General features: G+C 35.6%; 1 protein-coding gene across 1 annotated transcript in view; it reads left to right on the forward strand.

Moving 5' to 3' along the window:
* UGGT2 (UDP-glucose glycoprotein glucosyltransferase 2) overlaps positions 1 to 20,707 on the forward strand; it is a 236,260-nt gene that overhangs the window by 189,796 nt on the left and 25,757 nt on the right. Inside the window, exons 36-38 of the mRNA XM_053563306.1 lie at positions 1,773 to 1,887; positions 4,499 to 4,615; positions 9,261 to 9,387. Of these exons, the coding sequence (XP_053419281.1) occupies positions 1,773 to 1,887; positions 4,499 to 4,615; positions 9,261 to 9,387 (359 nt within the window). The remainder of the gene's footprint in view (positions 1 to 1,772; positions 1,888 to 4,498; positions 4,616 to 9,260; positions 9,388 to 20,707) is intronic.

Below are 20,707 nucleotides of genomic sequence, written 5' to 3' on the forward strand. Positions count from 1 at the left end.
TACTCTCTTATCTTTCAGTTAATAAATAATGTGTTGAACTGTCTAAACACAATAAGAAACTGCAGTGAAGGCTATGTTAACCAGTTTGATGGAAGTATTTCAAATTGTATATAAAACCAGCACATTTTACCCCATAATTACATTAATGTACATAGCTATGGTTTAATAAAAAAAAAATTGAAGGTTTGTGGTTATTCTATCAGGGCCACTTTCCCAACAGAGGCTTACTTTGTGCCTCTATGTTATATTTCAGAAATTCTTTCAATATTTTAAACTTTTACGTCATTATTATAATGTCTGCTATGGTGATTTGTGACCAGTAATCTTTGATATTACCATTGTAATTGTTTGGGGGTGCCCCCCAAAATGATGAACTAATTGATAAATATTGTATGTGTTCAATAATAATAATAATAATGTATTGAATGACAACATTCAGTTTTCTTAGAAGTTATACAAGAGCAACCAATATAGTACTTATTACATGCCAGTCACTTTATGTATATTAACTCGTAAAATCTTTAACAACCTTTTGAGATACTGTTATTATCTCCATTTTGTTGATGTGGAAACTGAGACATAAAATGTTTGTTTAACTTGCCCAGGCTAAGCCAAGAGTTAAACTCAAGTAATATGGCTCAAGTAAATGCCTCTAATTACTCCAGAAATTTTAAACGTGGGTTTGTCAAATAGTAAAATAAAGATAACTGTCTTCAAAGCTGTTATTCTTTTGTAGAGCCGTGAGTTTCATGACAGACAGCTTGAGAAATATTAATGTCACCCTAAAAGAATATGGATCCTACCAAAATTATAACTAATTTCAAACTCCTTGGAAACAGTATTAGACATACATAATCAACTTTTATGCCTTCATCTGCCATTTACTCAAATATCACTTTTATAGGTGCACAGTATACAACTGCAAACCATAAACCATTTTCTATTTATTGTACAGATGAGAGTTTGCTATGTTGCCCAGGCTGGTCTCAAAAAATAGTTTACTACCAGAATGTTTATTGCAGCCCAATTCATAATTGCTAAGTCATGGAAAAAGCCCAAGTGTCCATCGATCCACGAATTGTGGTATATGTACACCATGGAATATTATGCAGCCTTAAAGAAAGATGGAGACTTTACCTCTTTCATGTTTACATGAATGGAGCTGGAACATATTCTTCTTAGTAAAGGATCTCAAGAATGGAAGAAAAAGTATCCAGTGTACTCAGCCCTACTATGAAACTAATTTATGGCTTTCACATGAAAGCTATAACCCAGTTATAACCTAAGCATATGAGGAAGGAGTGAGGGAGGGGAGGGACGGTAAGGTGGGTGGAGGGAGGGTAATTGGTGGGATTACCCCTGCGGTGCATCTTACAAGGGTATATGTGAAACTTAGTAAATGTAGAATGTAAATGTCTTAACACAGTAACTAAGAAAATGACAGGAAGGCTGTGTTAACCAGTGTGATGAAAATGTGTGAAACAGTCTATAAAACCAGTGTATGGTGCCCCATGATAGTATTAATGTACACAGCTATGATTTAATAATAAAAAAAATAGTTTACTCTTAAAATTCCTATGGGAAAACCACAAATGTCGAGAGAAGAACCAGCAAGATCTGCTATTATGGAGCAAATTTATGAAAGGATTAATTTGTTATTAGGTCGTAAAATATCTCCAGTTACTACTATCTACTATCCCTGTAGACATTCTCTAGGGGAAAAGAAAACTATATAAACAACATAGGCTTTCAACAAGTATTCATTTTTGCAGTGCCTTGTACGTAGTGGATCTCAAGAAGTTCAGAAGAATTGCAGCAGGTGACAGGCTCAGGGGCCAGTACCAAACTCTTAGTCAAGATCCAAACAGTCTTTCAAACCTCGATCAGGTAGGTAAAATGTTAATAGGATAATTTTAGTACCTATACATACACAGCTCCCTGCTTGTCAACTTTAAATTCTTACACTTTGAGCTTCTTTCTCAAACTCCTACCCTTTATGTAATTGTCTAATAGATATCTCTACTTACCCATAATTTCTTTTTTCACTTCAAGCTCAACGTTTTTTAAACTAATAGTATTTTATCCTCACTTTTCTGTTCTTAAACCTATTATTTCTACTCTATGCCCTATCTCATTTGGTTAACCTCTTTTTCTTACTCTCTTCCATCCCCATTTAAGCATGGTGAAGTCTTTCTCTCCCCTCCTCTTACATCTTTAAGACAAAATCCCTTCATCCAGTACCCCCACCACCCTGATACCTTATATAGCACTAAATTTTCTTTCTCCTCTGAGATACCTTTTTCCTCATATCCTATTAATTTCCTAATTACTGATCTGAATCATTTCAGACAATTTAAGCAGAAGCAAAATACCCTGCAGCCCATAATTCCTATTCTTTTTTTCTTATTTTCATTAGAACCATACATGTTTGTTCATTCATTTAACAAGTACTTGCTCAATGCCTCCTGTGGCCAGACATCATGAAACAAAATCAGGGGTCCTTTAGCTCATGATGCATTCATTCTAGTAGGAAAATAAAATTTGAAAATAAGCAATGTGTAAAGGTAATTAATGTTTTGAAGAAAAGACACGAAGGCATGGTTGAGAGTTGAGAATGGTGGATGGTGGATAGATGGTAAGGGTCTGCAGTTGTATTGTGTGCACCTATGAAAGTGACGTTTGAATAAATTGCAGATGAAGGCATAAAAAAGTTGATTATGAAGATGTCTATGAGTATTTCAGGCCAAAGAGAACAAATCTCATTCAAAAATCCCAAGGTAAGAGTGGGCCTTACATGTTTCAGGAATCTCAAGGAGACCAGAATGGCTGGAGTAGAGTACAAGGAGGGGAGTGCAGGTGGGGGAAGGGAAGTAACGGGGGTCCAGCTAATGGAGAATGCTTAGGCCTTCTGTTTAAAATTCTAGTAAATGGGAAATCATAGGTCAAAATACTGATGACTTACACTGATAAGAGACCTATTTTTTAAAAAAAATCATTCTTGAAAATTAGGAAAAGTCCAAGTAAATACGTGTGTACACACAAAATAGGATCTTTTCAATATGCCAGTTAGTAGGAAACTGACTTGGGGCCCTCAGTAAACACCAGTAACATGCCCGATTTAGATTATGAGTAATACATTTTTGTAATTCTTACTAATAATATGTTATTTATAAGAAACCCTTAGTTTAACATATAAGCAAAAGTCTGTGAAATTGGCCAAGAAAGGACTCATTTTTTAAATAGTCCAGGAACCATGTGAGGGGTTCTCCTAATACTTCACCACTATATTTGGGGGATTATTACCCCCACTCTTACACACTTTGGCTCCCAACCCCACCAGTTCACTGAGAATTTCTCAATAAAGTCAAAATATCATTTCATTAGGTAGAAGTGTCTAGTGAGCACTTATTTTTATGTGTCCGCTTTGCAACATGAATGTTTTCCACCACTCCTTTCTTGACACTCTGTCAACTTCCCTTAGCTTCCATAATAGCAGATCTTCATGGTTCTTCTCTGACATCTGTGGTTCTCCCATAGAAGTTTTATTAGTAAAATACTTTTTAAAAATTTTCATTCAAATATTGCCATGTTGTTTGTACCACCCTCATAGGTTCCTCCATAAGCCTCAACCTCAGAATTCTTGCCTTTAATCTTCTCATTTTTCATTTTCTTGGCCTCCAACCAGTCAAGCCATTCACCACTTCTCATGAATCCATATACACTAGAACCTCTGTAAATTGACCACCCAAGGGACTGCTAACAAACTGCTCAACATTCAGAGATGGTCAACAAAAGGAACATGCACCATATGGATGTATCAGTACAGTAGGCCTGTACTGATACATCCATATGGTGCATGTCCAATCTATGAAAATTAAGTCAACTTAAGGAGGTGATCATTATAGGGAGATGGTCAGCTATGGAGGTTCTAGTGTGTATTCTACTGTAGGTTACTTTTCTTTTCATACAAACTGAATGATAAGGTATATCATGTGAAGCAGCTAGAACAGTTCTTAGAAATAAATTTATCACATTAAACACAGAGGTTTCTGTCTTTAACTTACTAGGTTCATTTTGCCAGTCAAGCATTCTTTAACTCAGGTGCCCAGAAATCTTACCTTAAAAAGCCCCACGCATACAGAAATGTGAAAATATTCTTGGATTTCAAATATCCAGTGGGGAGATGAAAGGTCACCTCAGAATCTGGAGAGTGTGGTGGTGGCTGTCAGCTGGAGGGAATTGGAGTGGTGGGTTTGGGGCCTCTCTCTTTGTCCCTGGTGCTAGGGGTGAACTCTAGGGAGGTATGGGCATAATTTCAGGGTATGAGTTCATTAGTGACACAGGTGGTTGGGTCACATTAGGTGTTTTAAGCTAAAAGTGGAGAGAAACCTCAGATTTGGATATTTTTAAGATCTGTTTAGTCTGAATGACATCTTCAACTTTTTTCCCTCTGACTCTGATTTCTATACCTCTATGTTTAAATCGTTTTTTTCTGTAGGATCTTCCCAATAATATGATTTACCAAGTTGCTATTAAGTCTCTTCCTCAAGACTGGCTATGGTGTGAAACCTGGTGTGATGATGAATCCAAACAAAGAGCTAAAACAATTGATCTGGTGAGCATCTGTGTATTCATTTGTATAGAAGCAGGTATGGAAATGATCAAATAGAAATATTTTATTTTACAATGGAATGGCACACATATTACCCTGCTTTTCCTACTATTCAGTCTGTAATACATGTAACTTAGGTTGGAAGTATAGGCCTGTGTCAGGGGCCCCCTCTGAGCACCCTCAGATTTGATGATTCACTGAGAAGGTTCACAGGATGCATATAATCGTCTCATGGTTATGATTTATTATAGTGAAAGGATACAAAGCAAAGCCAGCAGAGGGAGTAGGTACATGGGGTGAAGAGAAAAATGAGTACAAAATTCTAAGGGTCCTCTTTCTATGAAGTCACTCAGGACAAACTTAATTCTTCAAGCCACAAGAAATCCTGCAACCTGTGTGAATTGTTACCTCCCATACCAAGGAAGCTTTTTAGAAACCCAGTACCCAGGGTTGTTACTACAAGGTCACAACATAAGCACCATATGCCTCACAGACACCAAAATTCCCAACTCCCAAAAGGAAAGCAGGTGTTTAGCAAAACCATAATATATGCACAAATAATTTAGGCATAATGAGCCTCTCCTTTCAGGGAACAGTGAAAACTATCCTGAAACCTAAGATCCAGATGCCAATCAAGGGCCAGCCTTAGCAAGCAGGACTTCTTTTTTTTTTGTAGAGACAGAGTCTCACTATACCGCCCTCGGGTAGAGTGCCGTGGCGTCACACGGCTCACAGCAACCTCTAACTCTTGGGCCTAAGCGATTCTCTTGCCTCAGCGTCCCTAGCAGCTGGGACTACAGGCGCCCGCCACAACGCCGGCTATTTTTTTGTTGCAGTTTGGCCGGGTCTGGGTTTGAACCCGCCACCCTCGGCATATGGGGCCAGCGCCCTACTCACTGAGCCACAGGCGCCGCCCAGCAAACAGGACTTCTTAAGACTAGCAATCTCTGGCTTACTATGTCAACTCTTTTTGGATCAAAGGCTTTTGAAAGAGAAGACGTGAACTGGCTGAAAGTATTCATGGCTTAGCTGTCGTCTTAACATGCATTTAGTTTAGTTCTGCTGACAATATTTTCTCTTATTAAAGGCAACCAAGATAATTTTGTCTACTTAAATTATCCATCTATTTTTCTTTCTTTCTTTTTTTTTTTTTTTTGCCAGGGTTGAGTTTGAACCCACCACCTCTGGCATATGGGGCTGGTGCCCTACTCCTTTGAGCCACAGGCTCCTCCCCTTTCTTATTTTTAAGAGATTATTTTTCTTACATTTTCATTTTAAGCACTTTATACTATGCAATTTAACTCTTCTAACATAAAATATTTCAAACTAATTTATTGTCTGTCTAGATTATTAGGACTTAACATTACAATACTATATTGTCTTTAATAGCTATAAGATAATATAGTTCTTTTTTTTACCATAATGTTTTTTTTCTGTACTAATTTAGTGTGGAGTAATTATTTTAAATCATTGAAGGATAAACTACCAAAATATTAGAATTCATATAATTTTGAACAAAATAAGGCAGGAAAATGAAATGTAGAGACATTTGTTCAGATAAGTGCCAGCAACATGTTAGATCAATCGTAAGTGATAGAGTATAGCAGAAGTAAATAAAATGGACTTATTGGCCAACCACAGTGGCTCACTCCTGTAATCCTCAAACTTTGGGAGGCCAATGCAGGAGGATCAGTTGAGCTTGGGAGTTTGAGACAGCTTGAATAAGAGTGACACACCATCTCTACAAAAAAATAGAAAAAATTAGCTGGTGTGCTGGGCGGCGCCTATGGCTCAAGGAGTAAGGCACCAGCCCCATATACTGGAGTTGGTGGGTTCAAACGCAGCCCTGGCCAAAAAAAACTGCAAAAAAAATTAGCTGGTGTGTTGGCAATTGACTATAGTCCCAGCTACTTGGGCGGTAAGGCAGGGATCACTTGAACCCAAGAGTTTGAGGCTGCAGTGAGCTATAATGAGGCTGCTGCACTCTTGTCTGGGCAACAGAGTGAGCTCCTGTCTCCAAAAAAAAAAAACACTAAAAAAGGCATTGTTAAAAGGGAAGCAAGAGAATTTTGTAAAGAGAGGCCAATAACATTATGGAACATAACTATTAAGATGTTTGAAGAACCAATGGAAAGGTGTTTAAAAACTCCCATGTTGATTAACAGGCTTCTGAATGCATCACTGTGGTCCGTGGAGAAGGCTGGAAGATGCAAGGAGATGCTGTATTAGCCACTAGAGCCTTATTAGCCTTAGAATAACGTTGATGTCTCTTTGGACTTTAAAATTGTTCCTATGCAGCTTATTTTATTTTTGTTTAGTCAAATAAACAAGAGGGTTTTTCATGGGGAAAAAAGAAAGATGTTGTGAAGGTCACGTTGTGATGGATTAAGTGGCATGGGTCTCCTGTGGATCTTTAGTACTTAGGTTAGCATGAGCTTCCCTAACAAACCCCAAAATTTCAATGGCTTGGTGCTTACCCAGGAAGAAGCCTAAGTGGTGTCTCTGTCAGTGTCTTAGGTGTGATTCAGAGGCTGTTCTCCTCCCCAAGCAGCTGCTTCCAATGTACAGTTCTCATTTGCCACTGTGGCTCCTGAGCAGCAAATGCTGCTTGTCTGATTGAGATGCGCTGTAAGGTATAAAGTACACACCAGATTTTGAAGACACAGTAAATACAAAGAACATAAAAATATCTCATCACTAATTTTTGTATTGGTTACATGTTGATTAATAATATTTTAGATGAATCGAGTTAAATGTATTAAAATTTATTTCACCTCTTCTTTTATATTTGTATTATTCATTTGGCTACTAGAAAATTTTAAATTATATGTGTGATTTTCATCATTTCTATTGGATATTGCTGACCTGGAGGAAAGGGGGAAATGAATGTAAAAAGCACATCTTGAATCCTAAAGGCCTGGCCCCTTGAGGGGAGTTGGTCACATGACCATACATAGATGTAAGAGGAACTGACAAATGCCTTTCCTGGATGGACAACTACTTCCTAGCAATAGCAGTGCACAGAAAAAAGATGGATATTGTAAATTTTGGTGTTCAACCTATCTCTTCCTCAGAAATGCTTAAAAATAAAATTAAAGAACATGCTATTGTTGGTCAGCATCTGGGGGAAATGTTAAGGGTTTGCAGAAAAATCCCAAGGACATGGCCTAACAGAGAGGAAAAGAGCCATTAGTAGTATTGAAGGTGGGAATGAAAATGTTCATGAATGTCATGTTACTGTCTCACCTTTCCATTTTAATCAAGGTTTCTCAGCGTCAGCATTATTGGCAGTTGGGCTGGAGAACTGGGGGACTGTCCTGTGCGGCGTCTGGTACTCAACAGCATCCCTGGCCTCTGCCCACTAGGTGGCAGTAGCACCCAAACACTCCCCATCCTGCCAAAGCTCTCCTGAGAGGCATGATTACCCAGTGAAGAACCACTGATAAGGGGTGGGGGAATAAAAAAAAAAAAAAACACTGATGGAAAACGCACATGCGTGAACACACACACCACAAAAACAAAATCCAAAATACATTGCAAGCCAAGAAACTAAGTAAAACATAGTATTTTTATTTTAATAGTTCATGAAAATTAAAAAGAAAGCTAATAGTTCCATTAACTTCTCTGTTTAAAAAAACATTTCCTGCGAAGTTAATTTCTGCCGAGAAAATCCTGTTTAACATTTACTTCAGGAATACATCAACTCTAGAAAAAAATCCACAATAATGAAGTTGAAAATACTTGGCAAGGAAAGGATTAAGACTACAGGCTCGGGGCTCCTGACTAATAGCTTTCCCCTAAGCCAATGGGATAAATCGAAGTGGAGGAGAGGTTCTGCAGAGGTGTGCTTTAAAAAGCCTGCATTAATGCTTTGTCAGTGACAAATGGGCTTTCTTTAAAACTTGACCTTTATGCTCCTCCCCTTGTCTTTTCTGTCTTAATAAATGGTACATCCACTGCTGAAGCCAATGGTACTAGGTGGAGCTGTCTTTGAGGCCTTGCTTTTCTCACATCTGATACATCAGCAAGTCCTGTCAGCTGTGTCTCCAGATGCCTTTTAACATTATTTTTCCAAGAAATTATATAGTACAATGTTACCAAGTGGTTTAAATTGATCATATATTGGTAGAACTTTATAAATTTCCTTATTTTAATTTCTTTTGCAGATAAAGGAAATAAAATACACCCCTTACCCCCACGAAGTTACTCCCTGATCCCGGTCCTGCTATTGGAGTTGGAACCTTAAGAGCTAAGATTCCACTCTCATTGTTTTCCCATTGTGCCTATAAACCAGACTAGTCTGCTGTGTTCTTTTACAGAATAGTAATATGATTAGATCTTATGTCAGAGAATTTTACAGAGTTGTTTAACAAGCTTATTATGAACTATGGGATTGTCTTTCAACAATTTTTGTTTAAATTTCTGATGGAGATATTTCTTTAAGAAATTATTATTTGTAGAAATTGCAACTTGTCATTTTACTTGATCCTATTTATGTTAAACTTTCAGTAATTAAATTATTTAATAGGCTCTGCTTTTTATAAAATGTTTTTTTGTTTGCTCCAGTGACACAGCATTGTCCTCAATTATTTACTTTATGTTTCTTGGAGCATGATTTTTCATTAACAAAGTTTATTTAAATTTTTAGTGCAATAACCCCAAAACAAAAGAACCCAAACTAAAAGCTGCTGCCAGGATTGTCCCAGAATGGGTAGAATATGATGCTGAAATAAAACAACTACTAGATCATCTGGAAAACAAGAAGAAAAATGCAAGTAAGTCTTCATCCTGCATTGATGACTGACCCATGTGTTTTTTGTGTTAATATTAGAGTGGGTAATATAGAGTACTCATTCCTTAGTGACACTATCAAGTGATTAATTTGGGATTTCTTTAAGTCTGTGGCATGATTGAGAACTTTATTTTTATGTACACTAAGATTACAAATTTAAGACACAGATACAGCTTTAGTTCATATCTCTATGCAGATGAATAGTATAACATTAGCCTTCTGACATAAGATAGAGGTGAAAAATAAAAGGCATGCTGGTCTTTAAGAATACTCTGAATTTCCCAAATGTGAAAATCTAAGCAAGCCCCGAAAATTAATAAAAGACTTATGTCGCTGACTAAGAATATTATCCCTATCCCCTAAATTAATCTCATACATTATACAGGTTTCTCCACATATTCATGGTTCTAGGATCCTTAGTCATGGGCTAGAGAGTGACCTAGATTGTATGTGCTTTCCTTCCTTATATTAAAAAAGTTGTAGTTAGCTCGGCATTTCATTACCCTACATAAATGTTCAATAAATATGTGTTGAATTTATTTTTAAAGCTAGTATAAACGTCTTGATTCTCTCCTAATCTCTTTCCCTCTCAGTGCTACCTGTCTTCCTATTATTCTTATCCCAAGTTCCTCTTGTGTCGCAGTCAGTATGTTAGAGGTTTTCACGAGGTTATGTTAGTTATTCCTCTCAAAAATGCTTTCCAATAGTTCTAAATACAGTTCTCATCTTCCTCACAATTACTTTTAGGGAAGTTGTACTTCATCTTGACTTACTGTTTTTCTTTTTTAAAAAATGTGTTGGTATGTGAGAGTTTTAGTATTTAAAACATGCCTATGTATATGTAGTAATCTAGTATGGATAAAGATACCATTTCAAGCTAAAAGAAAAAAATTAATCTGGAAGTGGAATGACCTAATTCTTTTTACAGGGAGAGAAAGATAAAAGAAGACACAAAGGAGGGAGAGAAGGAAAAAAAGCAAAGGAAGAAAGAAAAGAAAATTACCTCACACAAAAATTTTTAAATGTGCATAACAGAGATGAAATTCTGGCCAGGTGTGGTGGCTCACGCCTATAATCCCAGCACTTTGGGAGGTCAAGGCAGGAAGATTGCTTGAAGTCAGGAGTTCAAAAACAGCCTGGGCAATATAGCAAGACCTTGTCTTTAAACAAAAAAAGACTAAATATTTCTCTTATCAAATCGAGAGATAGTTAAAGGATTAATAATACCCAGCATTAGTGAAGATGTTGGCAAGTGAGCACTTTCATATAACTATACATGTATTGTTTGATGATATTTTGTGATATTAAAAGAAATATATACAGTAGGTGTATAAAGTAAGCAAATTTTACAATATGTATAAAATCTTATGCCCTGGCTCAGCACCTGTAGCTCAGTGGCTAGGGCGCCAACCACATACACAAGAGCTGGTGGGTTCGAACCCAGCCCAGACCTGCCAAACAATAATGACAACTACAACCAAAAAATACCAACAGCTGGGCATTGTGGTGGGTGCCTATAGTCCCAGCTACTTGGGAGGCTGAGGTAAGAGAATCGCTTAAGCCCCAGAGTTTGAGGTTGCTGTGAGCTGTGATGCCACAGCACTCTACCAAGGGTGACAAAGTGAGACTGTGTTTCAAAAAAAAAAAAAAACAGAGTGACGCCTGTGGCTCAAAGGAGTAGGGTGCTAGCCCCGTATACTGGAGGTGACAGGTTCAAACCCAGCCCCGTCCAAAAACTGAAAAAAAAAAGTATGCCCTTTGACATAGCAATTCACTCAACAAAATTTACATTTAATGAAGAAAAATAATGTGTATATTGGTATGTTTATTATAGCATTATTTTCAATAATGAAATAGGAATAATCTAACTGACCATCAACAGAAAATTGACTACATAAATACTGATACAATGAAACATAGTACAGCCTTTCAAGATAATTGAGATAAATGTATTTGTATTGATAGCATACTTTAATTTTAAAAAAATTATAAAACAATATTTATAATATTTATCCCATTTCCATTAAAGAAAAATAATTTGTGTGTATGTGTTTGTACAAAGGTATGTGTATAAATAAGGGAGAGAAGTTTTACAAAAGAGGTTCTTAGTTTTTTTATCTTAATTTTTAATTACGTATTCAAGCCATATTCTTTTTTTTATTATTAATTTTAAATCATAGCTGTGTACATTAATGAGATCATGGGGCACCATACATTGGTTTTATAAACAGTTTGACACATTTTCATCACACTGGTTAATATGGCCTTCCTGGCATTTTCTTAGTTATTGTGTTAAGACAGTTATATTCTACATTTACTAAGTTTCACATGTACCCTTGTAAGATGCACCACAGGTGTAATCCCACCTATCACCTTCCCTCCGCCCATCCTACCCCCTCCCTCCCCTCCCTCTCCCCATTCCCCAAATTCTTAGGTTATAATGGTTATAGCTTTCATATGAAAGCCAAAAATTAGTTTCATAGTAGGGCGTACATTGGATACTTTTTCTTCCATTCTTGAGATCCTTTACTAAGAAGAATATGTTCCAGCTCCATCCATGTAAACAACAAAGATATTTGCACCAGAATGTTTATTGCAGCCCAATTCACAATTGCTAAGTCATGGAAAAAGCCCAAGTGCCCATCGATCCACAAATGGATTAATAAACTGTGGTATATGTACACCATGGAATATTATGCAGCCTTAAAGAAAGATGGAGACTTTACCTCGTTCATGTTTACAAGCCATATACTTTATAAACATTAGATCTATTTGAAAGTATAAGAATAAAATTGGAAGTCCTTTACTTACTGAAATCTAAAGAGACAGCCCTTTTTAAGGATGTAGTATATCTTTTATAACTCTTAAATTCTTCTTATTATGTATTGTATTTGTTTGGTAGAGCTGCTATAACATAGAACCACAAACTGGATGGCTTACACAGCAGACATTGTCTCACAGTTCTGGAAGCTGTAAGTGTAAAGAATTCGCCGGATTGATACCTTCTGAGGGTTTTGAGGGAAGGATTTGTCCTGCCTCTCTCTTTGGATTGCAAATGGCTGCTTTCTCCCTGTGTTCCTTCACACTATCTTCTATTCTCTGTCCTTGTTCTATAAGGACACCAGGCATATTAGGTTAGAGGCCACTCTAATGACCTCATTTTAACTTGATTACCTCTGCCTCCAAATAAGGTCACATTTTGAGGTACTAGAGATTAGGATTTAACATGAGAATTTGGGGGGAACCAAAAAGTCATATGTCTTTGAACATATGAATTGAACACATTAACATGAGTGAAGTTGAGAATCTTGTAATATATTTAGAGGATATATATATATATATATATGAAATCTTTTTAGGCCCATTTCTGGGTATTTTGTCTTTTTGATACTATTATAAGTGGAATTTTTCTCTTCCAATATATCTTCTTTCTGGTTGTTGCTTGTACGTAAAAATACTGTTGCTTTCTGTACATGGATTTTTATTTTCCATGCTTATAGTAATACTTGCTTATAGCAATATTTCTGCTGCTTCTCTTGGGTTTTTCCAAGAATACATACATCTTACTTGCAAATAAAGATAGCTTTTCTTTATAATTGATGTATAATTCCTTATACATCACATTGCTTTTTCATGTCTAATTGCTTTTTCTGATACATCTAATATAGTGTTAAGTGACAGTGGTAGCAGTAGACCTTTTTCTTCACTTTTGCTGGCCAACTTTTTGTGTTTCTCTATTAAATGAGATAATAGCTTTGGGTTAAGAAAAACATTTTTATCATGTGGAAATAACCATTGATTCTTATTTTAATAAATGTTTTTTATCAAAAATGAGTTGAATTAGTTACATTTTAAGACCATCCTCTTTTAACAGAGAGGTGACCATATAATTTTTAAACTTGGAATAATATTATAAACTATATTAATAGATTTTTTAATATTTAATCCTTGTTCCTATTATTGAATCATCCTTGTATTCTTAGAATAAACTCCACTTGGTCAGGACCTATTATTCTTTGTATGTGCTGGTAGAGTCTTTAATATGTAAATATTTTTACATCAATATTCATAAGACAGTCTGTAGGGCTCTTTTATGCAATTTTTTCAGGTTTATTTTTCTATTGTCACCACAGTTACTATCGCTTCATGAAAATGCTTAGTAACTTTATCCCTTTTTTGTGCTCTTGGACAGTTTACATAGTTCTGGGAGCCAGGACTTGTAGTGGAGTAGACCTTTTGTCATCTTTCTCTGCTTCTTCTGTGGAAATTAGTCTGTTTAGGCTTTACAAAGCTTCTGGGGTCAGTTTTGGCATTTTATATTTTCCGAGAAAATGATATATTCATGGCTTAAAATATGTCACATAGTGTTGTAAAAAGCACTGCCTTGGTTTTTTAAAATACCTTTGTTTTAGTGATCATATTTTTTAGGTTTTTTGGTGTAGTCATGCTTTCTCCCATTATTTTTCTCTTGTCCTTTGTTAAGTTAGCTCATTAGCCCTTAAATTATCAGAGCCTGTTGTGTAGTAAGTCTACTGTTTGTATATCATCTCTTTTTATCTTTTGTAAGTCAGCCAGATTTTATTGTACTGTTTTTCCAACATTTAGAGTTAGACATTCAATTCAACTTTTAAATTTTCATTGATGTAAGTTTTATGGCTATTAGTTTTCCTATGAGTGATGCTATAGTGGTTTCATTATCTTTGGTTTCTAGAAATCAATTTGAGCTTGCTTTTAGCCTTTGTCCTAAGAATTGTATAATAAAAAATGTTGTTTGCCTATGTGAAAGGGTCGTTTTGTTTTCCAGTTTTGATATTCTTTTTTTTTCCAATTTTGTTATTTCTGATGCTATTGAGTTGAGATCAAGAATGTTTTCTGAGTTATTTCTGCCATTTAGAATTTATGAATATTTTCTTTGTGCCCTAATATCTGATTAGTTTCCATGAATGTTTTATGAGTTCTTGAAAAGAAGATCTGTTCTTTTTACCAAGGTCAGATACATACATACATACACACACACACGCACACACATTTATATTTATTTATTTATATTATAGGTCCATTTTAATATTTTTTGAGCTCCATGAGCTGTTTATTTTAGACTAGTAATGAGCAACAAACTAAAACAAAGATATACATAAGGATAAATTTTGGGTACCAGCCATAACACACATGGGTTCCCTTCCAGTGGCTTGGTGGGGCAAGAGGCCATCGGAAAATTGGAAAATAGGAAATAATAGACAAGAAACAAAGAAATAGTTTTTGAAGCAGTGGAGATTCGGGAGACGGCATATCATCTTTGTGAAGCTTCCAGTATGCAGCCCCAAATACCAGGCTAGCTTTGTATTTACTTCATACACCAGCGTTTCAATCATAAATCTCATGAAGGCAAGGTAAACAATCCTGTCATGGCTGTTGCTGTGCCTGCATTTCTTTAGCTAAACTATTTCTTTAATTACATTAATTGTATGGATTTATTTGTTACTTTTATTGTTTTAAGGTATTTATGATCTTTATACAAACAGAGTTTGGATAGTGAAACAGTCCAGGAACACGATGTCAGAGAAATACTCTATCTAGACCAAGCTCGCAAATCACAGAAGTGATTTTTTTAATACTCCAAAAGCCTTATGTCCAGACAGACTCCTCTGGCCAAATCAAGGTGACAGAGAAAAGAGATATTTCATCTCCTTATCTGGTCCAGAGCAATTCTTGCTGTGTTCAACAAAGTTTAAACTTTCTACATTCCCAACTCTAGAGGACAAGGTAAAATCTTTCATTTTAGGTAAAATTTTTCATTCAAAAATTCATATAAAAATACTACAAGGAAAAAAATAAGCTATCATTCATACAGACCAGAGTAAAATTGGCAAAACATATATATGCCCAGAGCAAGCAGCTCCAATGGAGCTGTGGGGCAGGGACAGGGAGTTCCAGCAAGACAGCCTTCAGAATTTTCAAGGAGCAGGTCTCCACAGTGCTTTGAACTGTAATTAAGGTTCTTCTTGAATCACTTATCTCCTTTCTCTGTTTTCCTTTTTTCCATGCTCTATAATCATATTCCTAATTTAATTCCTAATCTTCTTTCAACAAATAATTGAATATTGGCTTCAAGCTTATAAAATCATTATTACTAGTAATGCAAGCACATGAAGGTATGACTCTTCCCTTAAGTCTTCCCACATGCACCCTGCAGATAACAATAGTATATAAATGTTGTAGGGTCTGATCATGAAGAAATAATACAATAACAAGAATAGAAGAGAAGGGGGAAGAAGTGGAGAAATAAACTTGCTTCTTTATTTGTAATAGCTTGGAGTCAAATGATGTTGAAAGCTGACAGATACAACTGAAACTTGAACATAGTTAAGAGTGTAACAAAAGGAAATACCAAGAAAGGTAATATTTTTAAATTTGTAAAGCTTATTTTGGAATATTATCATTTTCATCTATGTTTTGCCAGTTTTACTCTGGTCTATAAGAATGATAGCTTATTTTTCCTTGTATTTTTATATGAATTTTTGAATGAAAAATTTTACCTTACATGAAAGATTTTAGCATGCCCTCTGGAGGAAGAGGGTCCTGGGAGAGGGTATTATGACATACTCTGTGTAACGAGCCAGGGTTAGTGGTTAAGCTTTGTGGTCAGTGCTTTCTGCACTGCTGCTATAGGAAAAGGCCAAGAAGGTAATGCTTCTGCACATCCACATCTCAGGCTCTCAGATCCTAGCCTGGTTTAGGAGGGCTTCTTTCTTCCTACAGTTCTATTTCCCAAACCCATTCTCATGCCTTCCCAAATGATGCAGTTTATACTTTTCCTAGTGTTTCATGAGATCTGTACCTATGATCTCACTCCCAACCTGAGACTTACTTAGCTTTCTCCTCATCTTGTTCCCCAGTAATGAATCCTGCTTTGTTCTAGCTAAGTTACAACACAGACATTGCTGAGCAGGGTCAAGCTCTCTGCTTCTGGAATGTGCTCCAGACTTCGGAGCCGCTAGACCACCTTACACCTGGCATTTTCTCCTCCACAGCACCTTGGTGACTGCCCTTGCAGATTTGCTGTATAACTTTGTATTTGGCAATTTTGAGTTTGGGAGTTTTCTCTGTTCCTAGTTTTATGAAAATGCTGTTTGTGAATTTTGTTTTGTTTTCTTCTTGTTGCTATATATTGTTAACAAGAGGGAAAATGAGACAGTTCACAATTCAGCTGCCATCATATTGTTTTGGAAATAGAAGTCAATGTAGGTGTCTTTTTTTGTTTTATTGTCTCCTCAGAGGTAAATTGCAGGTATCTTTAACACTATGAATTTCCTCTCAGGTTCTGATTCCGATACATACTGCGGGTTTTATTGTTATTTTTTACATACTTTATAGTTTGAATTTAAACTTCTGTTTGATCAAAGGAAAAGCTTTTCTTGTTTTAATTTCTAATAATAGTGAATTTTCCCTAATTTTGGTATTAATTTCTAGTTTGATTATGAGCAGTGAATGTCATCTTTTGCTACATTTAGAATTTCAGTTTTTAATTGTGGCTTTTTTTTTCTTTAATACAGCTTCTGATATGATCTGTGCATTTTTTTTTAGTTGAGTTTACCTTTTTCTTTTTTTTTTTTGAGACAGAGTCTCACTATGTCGCCCTTGGTAGATTACTGTGGCATCACAGCTTGCAGCAACCTCAAACTCTTGGGCGTAAGCAGTTCTCTTGCCTTAGTCTCCCAAGTAGCTGGGACTACAGGCGCCTACCACAACACCTGGCTGGGTTTGTTTGTTTGTTTGTTTTTTGCAGTTGTCGTTGTTGTTTAGGAGCCCTGGGCTGGGTTCAAACCCGCCAGTCTTAGTATATGTGGCTGGTGCCCTAACCACTGAACTATAGGTGCCAAGCCTGAATTTACTTCTGAATGTTTATTCATCCTTTTGTTTTTAACATTAGTAAGTTTCAAATATTTATTCATTTTGTTTTGCCTTCTTAGACAGTCTCACTGTATTGCCCAGACTAGTTTCAAATTCCTGAGCCCAAATAATACCCCACCTCAGCTTCCCAAGTAGCTGGAATTACAGGTCCATGCTATCAGATATGTATGTATTCTGTATGTTTACATTGTTGTACTTTTTTCCCCTCCAATCTTAGCATAATTTTTATACTTGCTGATGGTACCAAAAATGTTTATGATCTTGTTTTGTGTTATACATTGATTTTTTTTGTTTTTATCCATCTTTATTGGGATATAATAAAATTCACCAATTTAAGTTTACAATTCATTGACTTTTTCTAAATACATAGGCAGTACTTTTTCTAGGATGAGTTTTTGATAGAATTATCTGGCGCTCACAATTATCATTACAATCAAGTGAAAGAACATTTCCCTCCCTGAAGTTCTGTCTTTCACCTGTGTGGTGGAAACCCTCTCCCCACACCCATTTCCTGGCAGTCACTGGTCTACTTTCTTTAGTAACACCTGTGCCTCTTCTCCAGTGTCATAAACTGAATGATAAGTGGCATTCTTTTGTTTGAAAGAATGCTTTTTAGACTTTTCCATGTTGAATATGTCAGTAGATTGTTTCTTTTTTTTTTCAATTGTTCCTTTTTATTCTTGAGTAATATTCCATTGTATAGATATTCCGTTTATCCATTTTATTTGATGAATATTTGGGTTGTTTCCAGTTTGAAGCTGTTACTAATCTTAGTCTGGATGTATGTTTTCATTTCTCTCTTGTTAATAGTAGGAATAGGGGGATGTTGTAGGGAAGATATGTATATAATCTAAGAGGCAAAGAAGTTGTTTTCTGAAGCGGTTGTAACAGTCCAACAAGTAACATGTGACAGTTCTCATTGTTGTACATCCTCACTAACGCTTGGTGTCCGTCAGTCTTTTAATTTAGTGGGTGTATGGGGATAGCTCATTGTGGCTTCAATTTGCATTTACCTATAGACTTAATTAAGCATCTTTTTGTGTGCTTATTGGCTATCTTTCATGAAGTGCCCAGTGAAGCTAACTGAATGTGAAGTTTTCTTAGTTGGATTTTTTTTGTCATTTTCTCTGTCCAGTTTTTTATTGCATTGATTTCTAATCAAGATTTGGAGTTGGAACATATTCTTCTTAGCAAAGTATCTCAAGAATGGGAGAAAAAAAAGTATCCAGTATACTCAGTACTACTATGAAATCAATATATAAGCATCTACACATTCATATGAATGATAAAACATAACTATAGTCCAGAAAGTACAAGGGAAAAAGAAAGAGAAAGGGGAGGGGGAGGGTATTTGGGGGAACATCACCTAATGTGCATGATACAGTGGTACATTTCAAAACTATTAAAAGAATATAATTGTGATGGATGTGTTAATCAGTTTAAGCATTGTACATTGTATATCAAATCAGTACACTGAACCCCATAAATGCCTCAATGTACACAGTTATGATTTAATAAAAAACAATTTTTAAGTTAATATTTTAAAAAGATTTTTGTCCCCTTTTAAATGGGACTTAAAAATTTCTTTGGAAAACAAAAAAGCCTGCTAAGATTTTTTTATTTCAACTGTTAGTTTGGGGGAAAACAGTGTGTTGATTATATTTAGTCTCCATGAATATATCTTTCAATTTATTTTGGTCTTTACTCCTAGCAAAGTTTTATAGTTTGTAGTGTACATATTTTGCTAAGAAGTTCATCTCTTAATACTAATATAAATGGTACTTTTTAAATTCCCATAGTGTTGCTAATATGTAGAAATACAATTAATTTTTGTTTATTGTCCTTGTGTCCTGTGGCTGTACTCACTTATTAGCTCTAATAGGGTTCTCAGGATTTTCTTCATAACCGGTCAGTTGTAGTTGTTGAGATCATAGGATTGCTTCATAATGGATAATGTCTTGGACAAGTAAAAATAGTTTTACTGCTTTTATAATATTGACGTATTTTATTTCTTTTTCTTCTTGCACTGGACTAGTGATGACCTCCCAGTTGAGATCAGACACCCTTACCTGTTTTTCATCTTACATGGAAAGCATTTCTTTTAGACCATTATATATGATGTTAGCTTTAGGTTCTTGAAGAAGCTTCCTTTTATTCCTAGTTTACTAGTAATTTTTATCATGAATTGACACTGGAGTATATCAGATGCTTTTTCTGCATCTATTGAAATGATCGTATGGTTTTTCTCTTTTAGATAATAGAATGAATTATACTGGCTGATAATACTGTTGAATTAACCTGGCATTCCTGAGATAAAGTCCACTTGGTCATGATGTAGGATCCTTTTTATATATTGCTGGTTTTGACTTCCTGAAACTTCATTAAAGATTTTAGCATCTGCATTCATGAAGAATATTGTTCCATAATTTTCTTTTCCTTTTCTTTTTTTTTTCTTTTAGAGACATAGTCTCACTCTGTTGCCCAGGCAAGAGAGCCGTGGTGTCAGCCCAGCTCACAGTAGCCTCAGACTCCTGGGTTCAAGCTATCCTCCTACCTCAGCTCCTGAGTAGCTGGGACTACAAGGTGCCCACCATGATAGCTGGCTATTTTTCCTATCTTTTTAGTAGAGGCGGGATCTTGCTCTTGCTCAGGCTGGCTCTCCTAGGGAAAAAGGACATATAGTGGGTGTGAAGTGATACATAGTTATGGTTTTGATTTGCATTTCTCTGATGGCAAATGATGTTCACCATCTCATTATTTATTGGCAGTACATATACCTTCTTTGGAGAACTACCTATGGAGATCCTTTGTCCATTTTTGAACTCTGTTATTTTTGTTGTTTAACTATAGGACTTCTTTATATATTTTAGAATAAATAGCTTATCAGATATGTGATTTACAAAATTTTCTCCTATTTTTTAGGTTGTCTTCTCATTTTCTTGATGGTGTCCTTTGCAACACCAAAGTTTCAATTTTGGATGATGCTGAGTTTGTTTTCCTTTAGTGCTTTTGGTACTGTGGCTAAGAAACTACAGTTAAACCCTGAAAAAACAAGGGTTTAAGCTCATAGGTCCACTTATACATGAATTTTTTTCAATAAATATATTGGAAAAAAATTTGGAGATTTGAAACAATGTGAAAAACTCACAGATAAACCATACTGCCTAGAAACATTTTTTAAAAATTAAAAAACTAGGCATTTCATGAATGCATTGATGAATGTATAAAATATAGAGATATATAGAATGTATAAAACATATAGAGATACTAATTCATCATTTACTATCATATACATACATAAATCTATTATTAAAAGTTTAAAATGTATCAAAATTTACCCATACTGTAAGTGGCATGATTTGCAGTTGGGAGAAATGATGCAGCTTTAAATC

Source organism: Nycticebus coucang, chromosome 15 (genome assembly GCF_027406575.1).
Source record: "Nycticebus coucang isolate mNycCou1 chromosome 15, mNycCou1.pri, whole genome shotgun sequence".
NCBI lineage: Eukaryota > Metazoa > Chordata > Mammalia > Primates > Lorisidae > Nycticebus > Nycticebus coucang.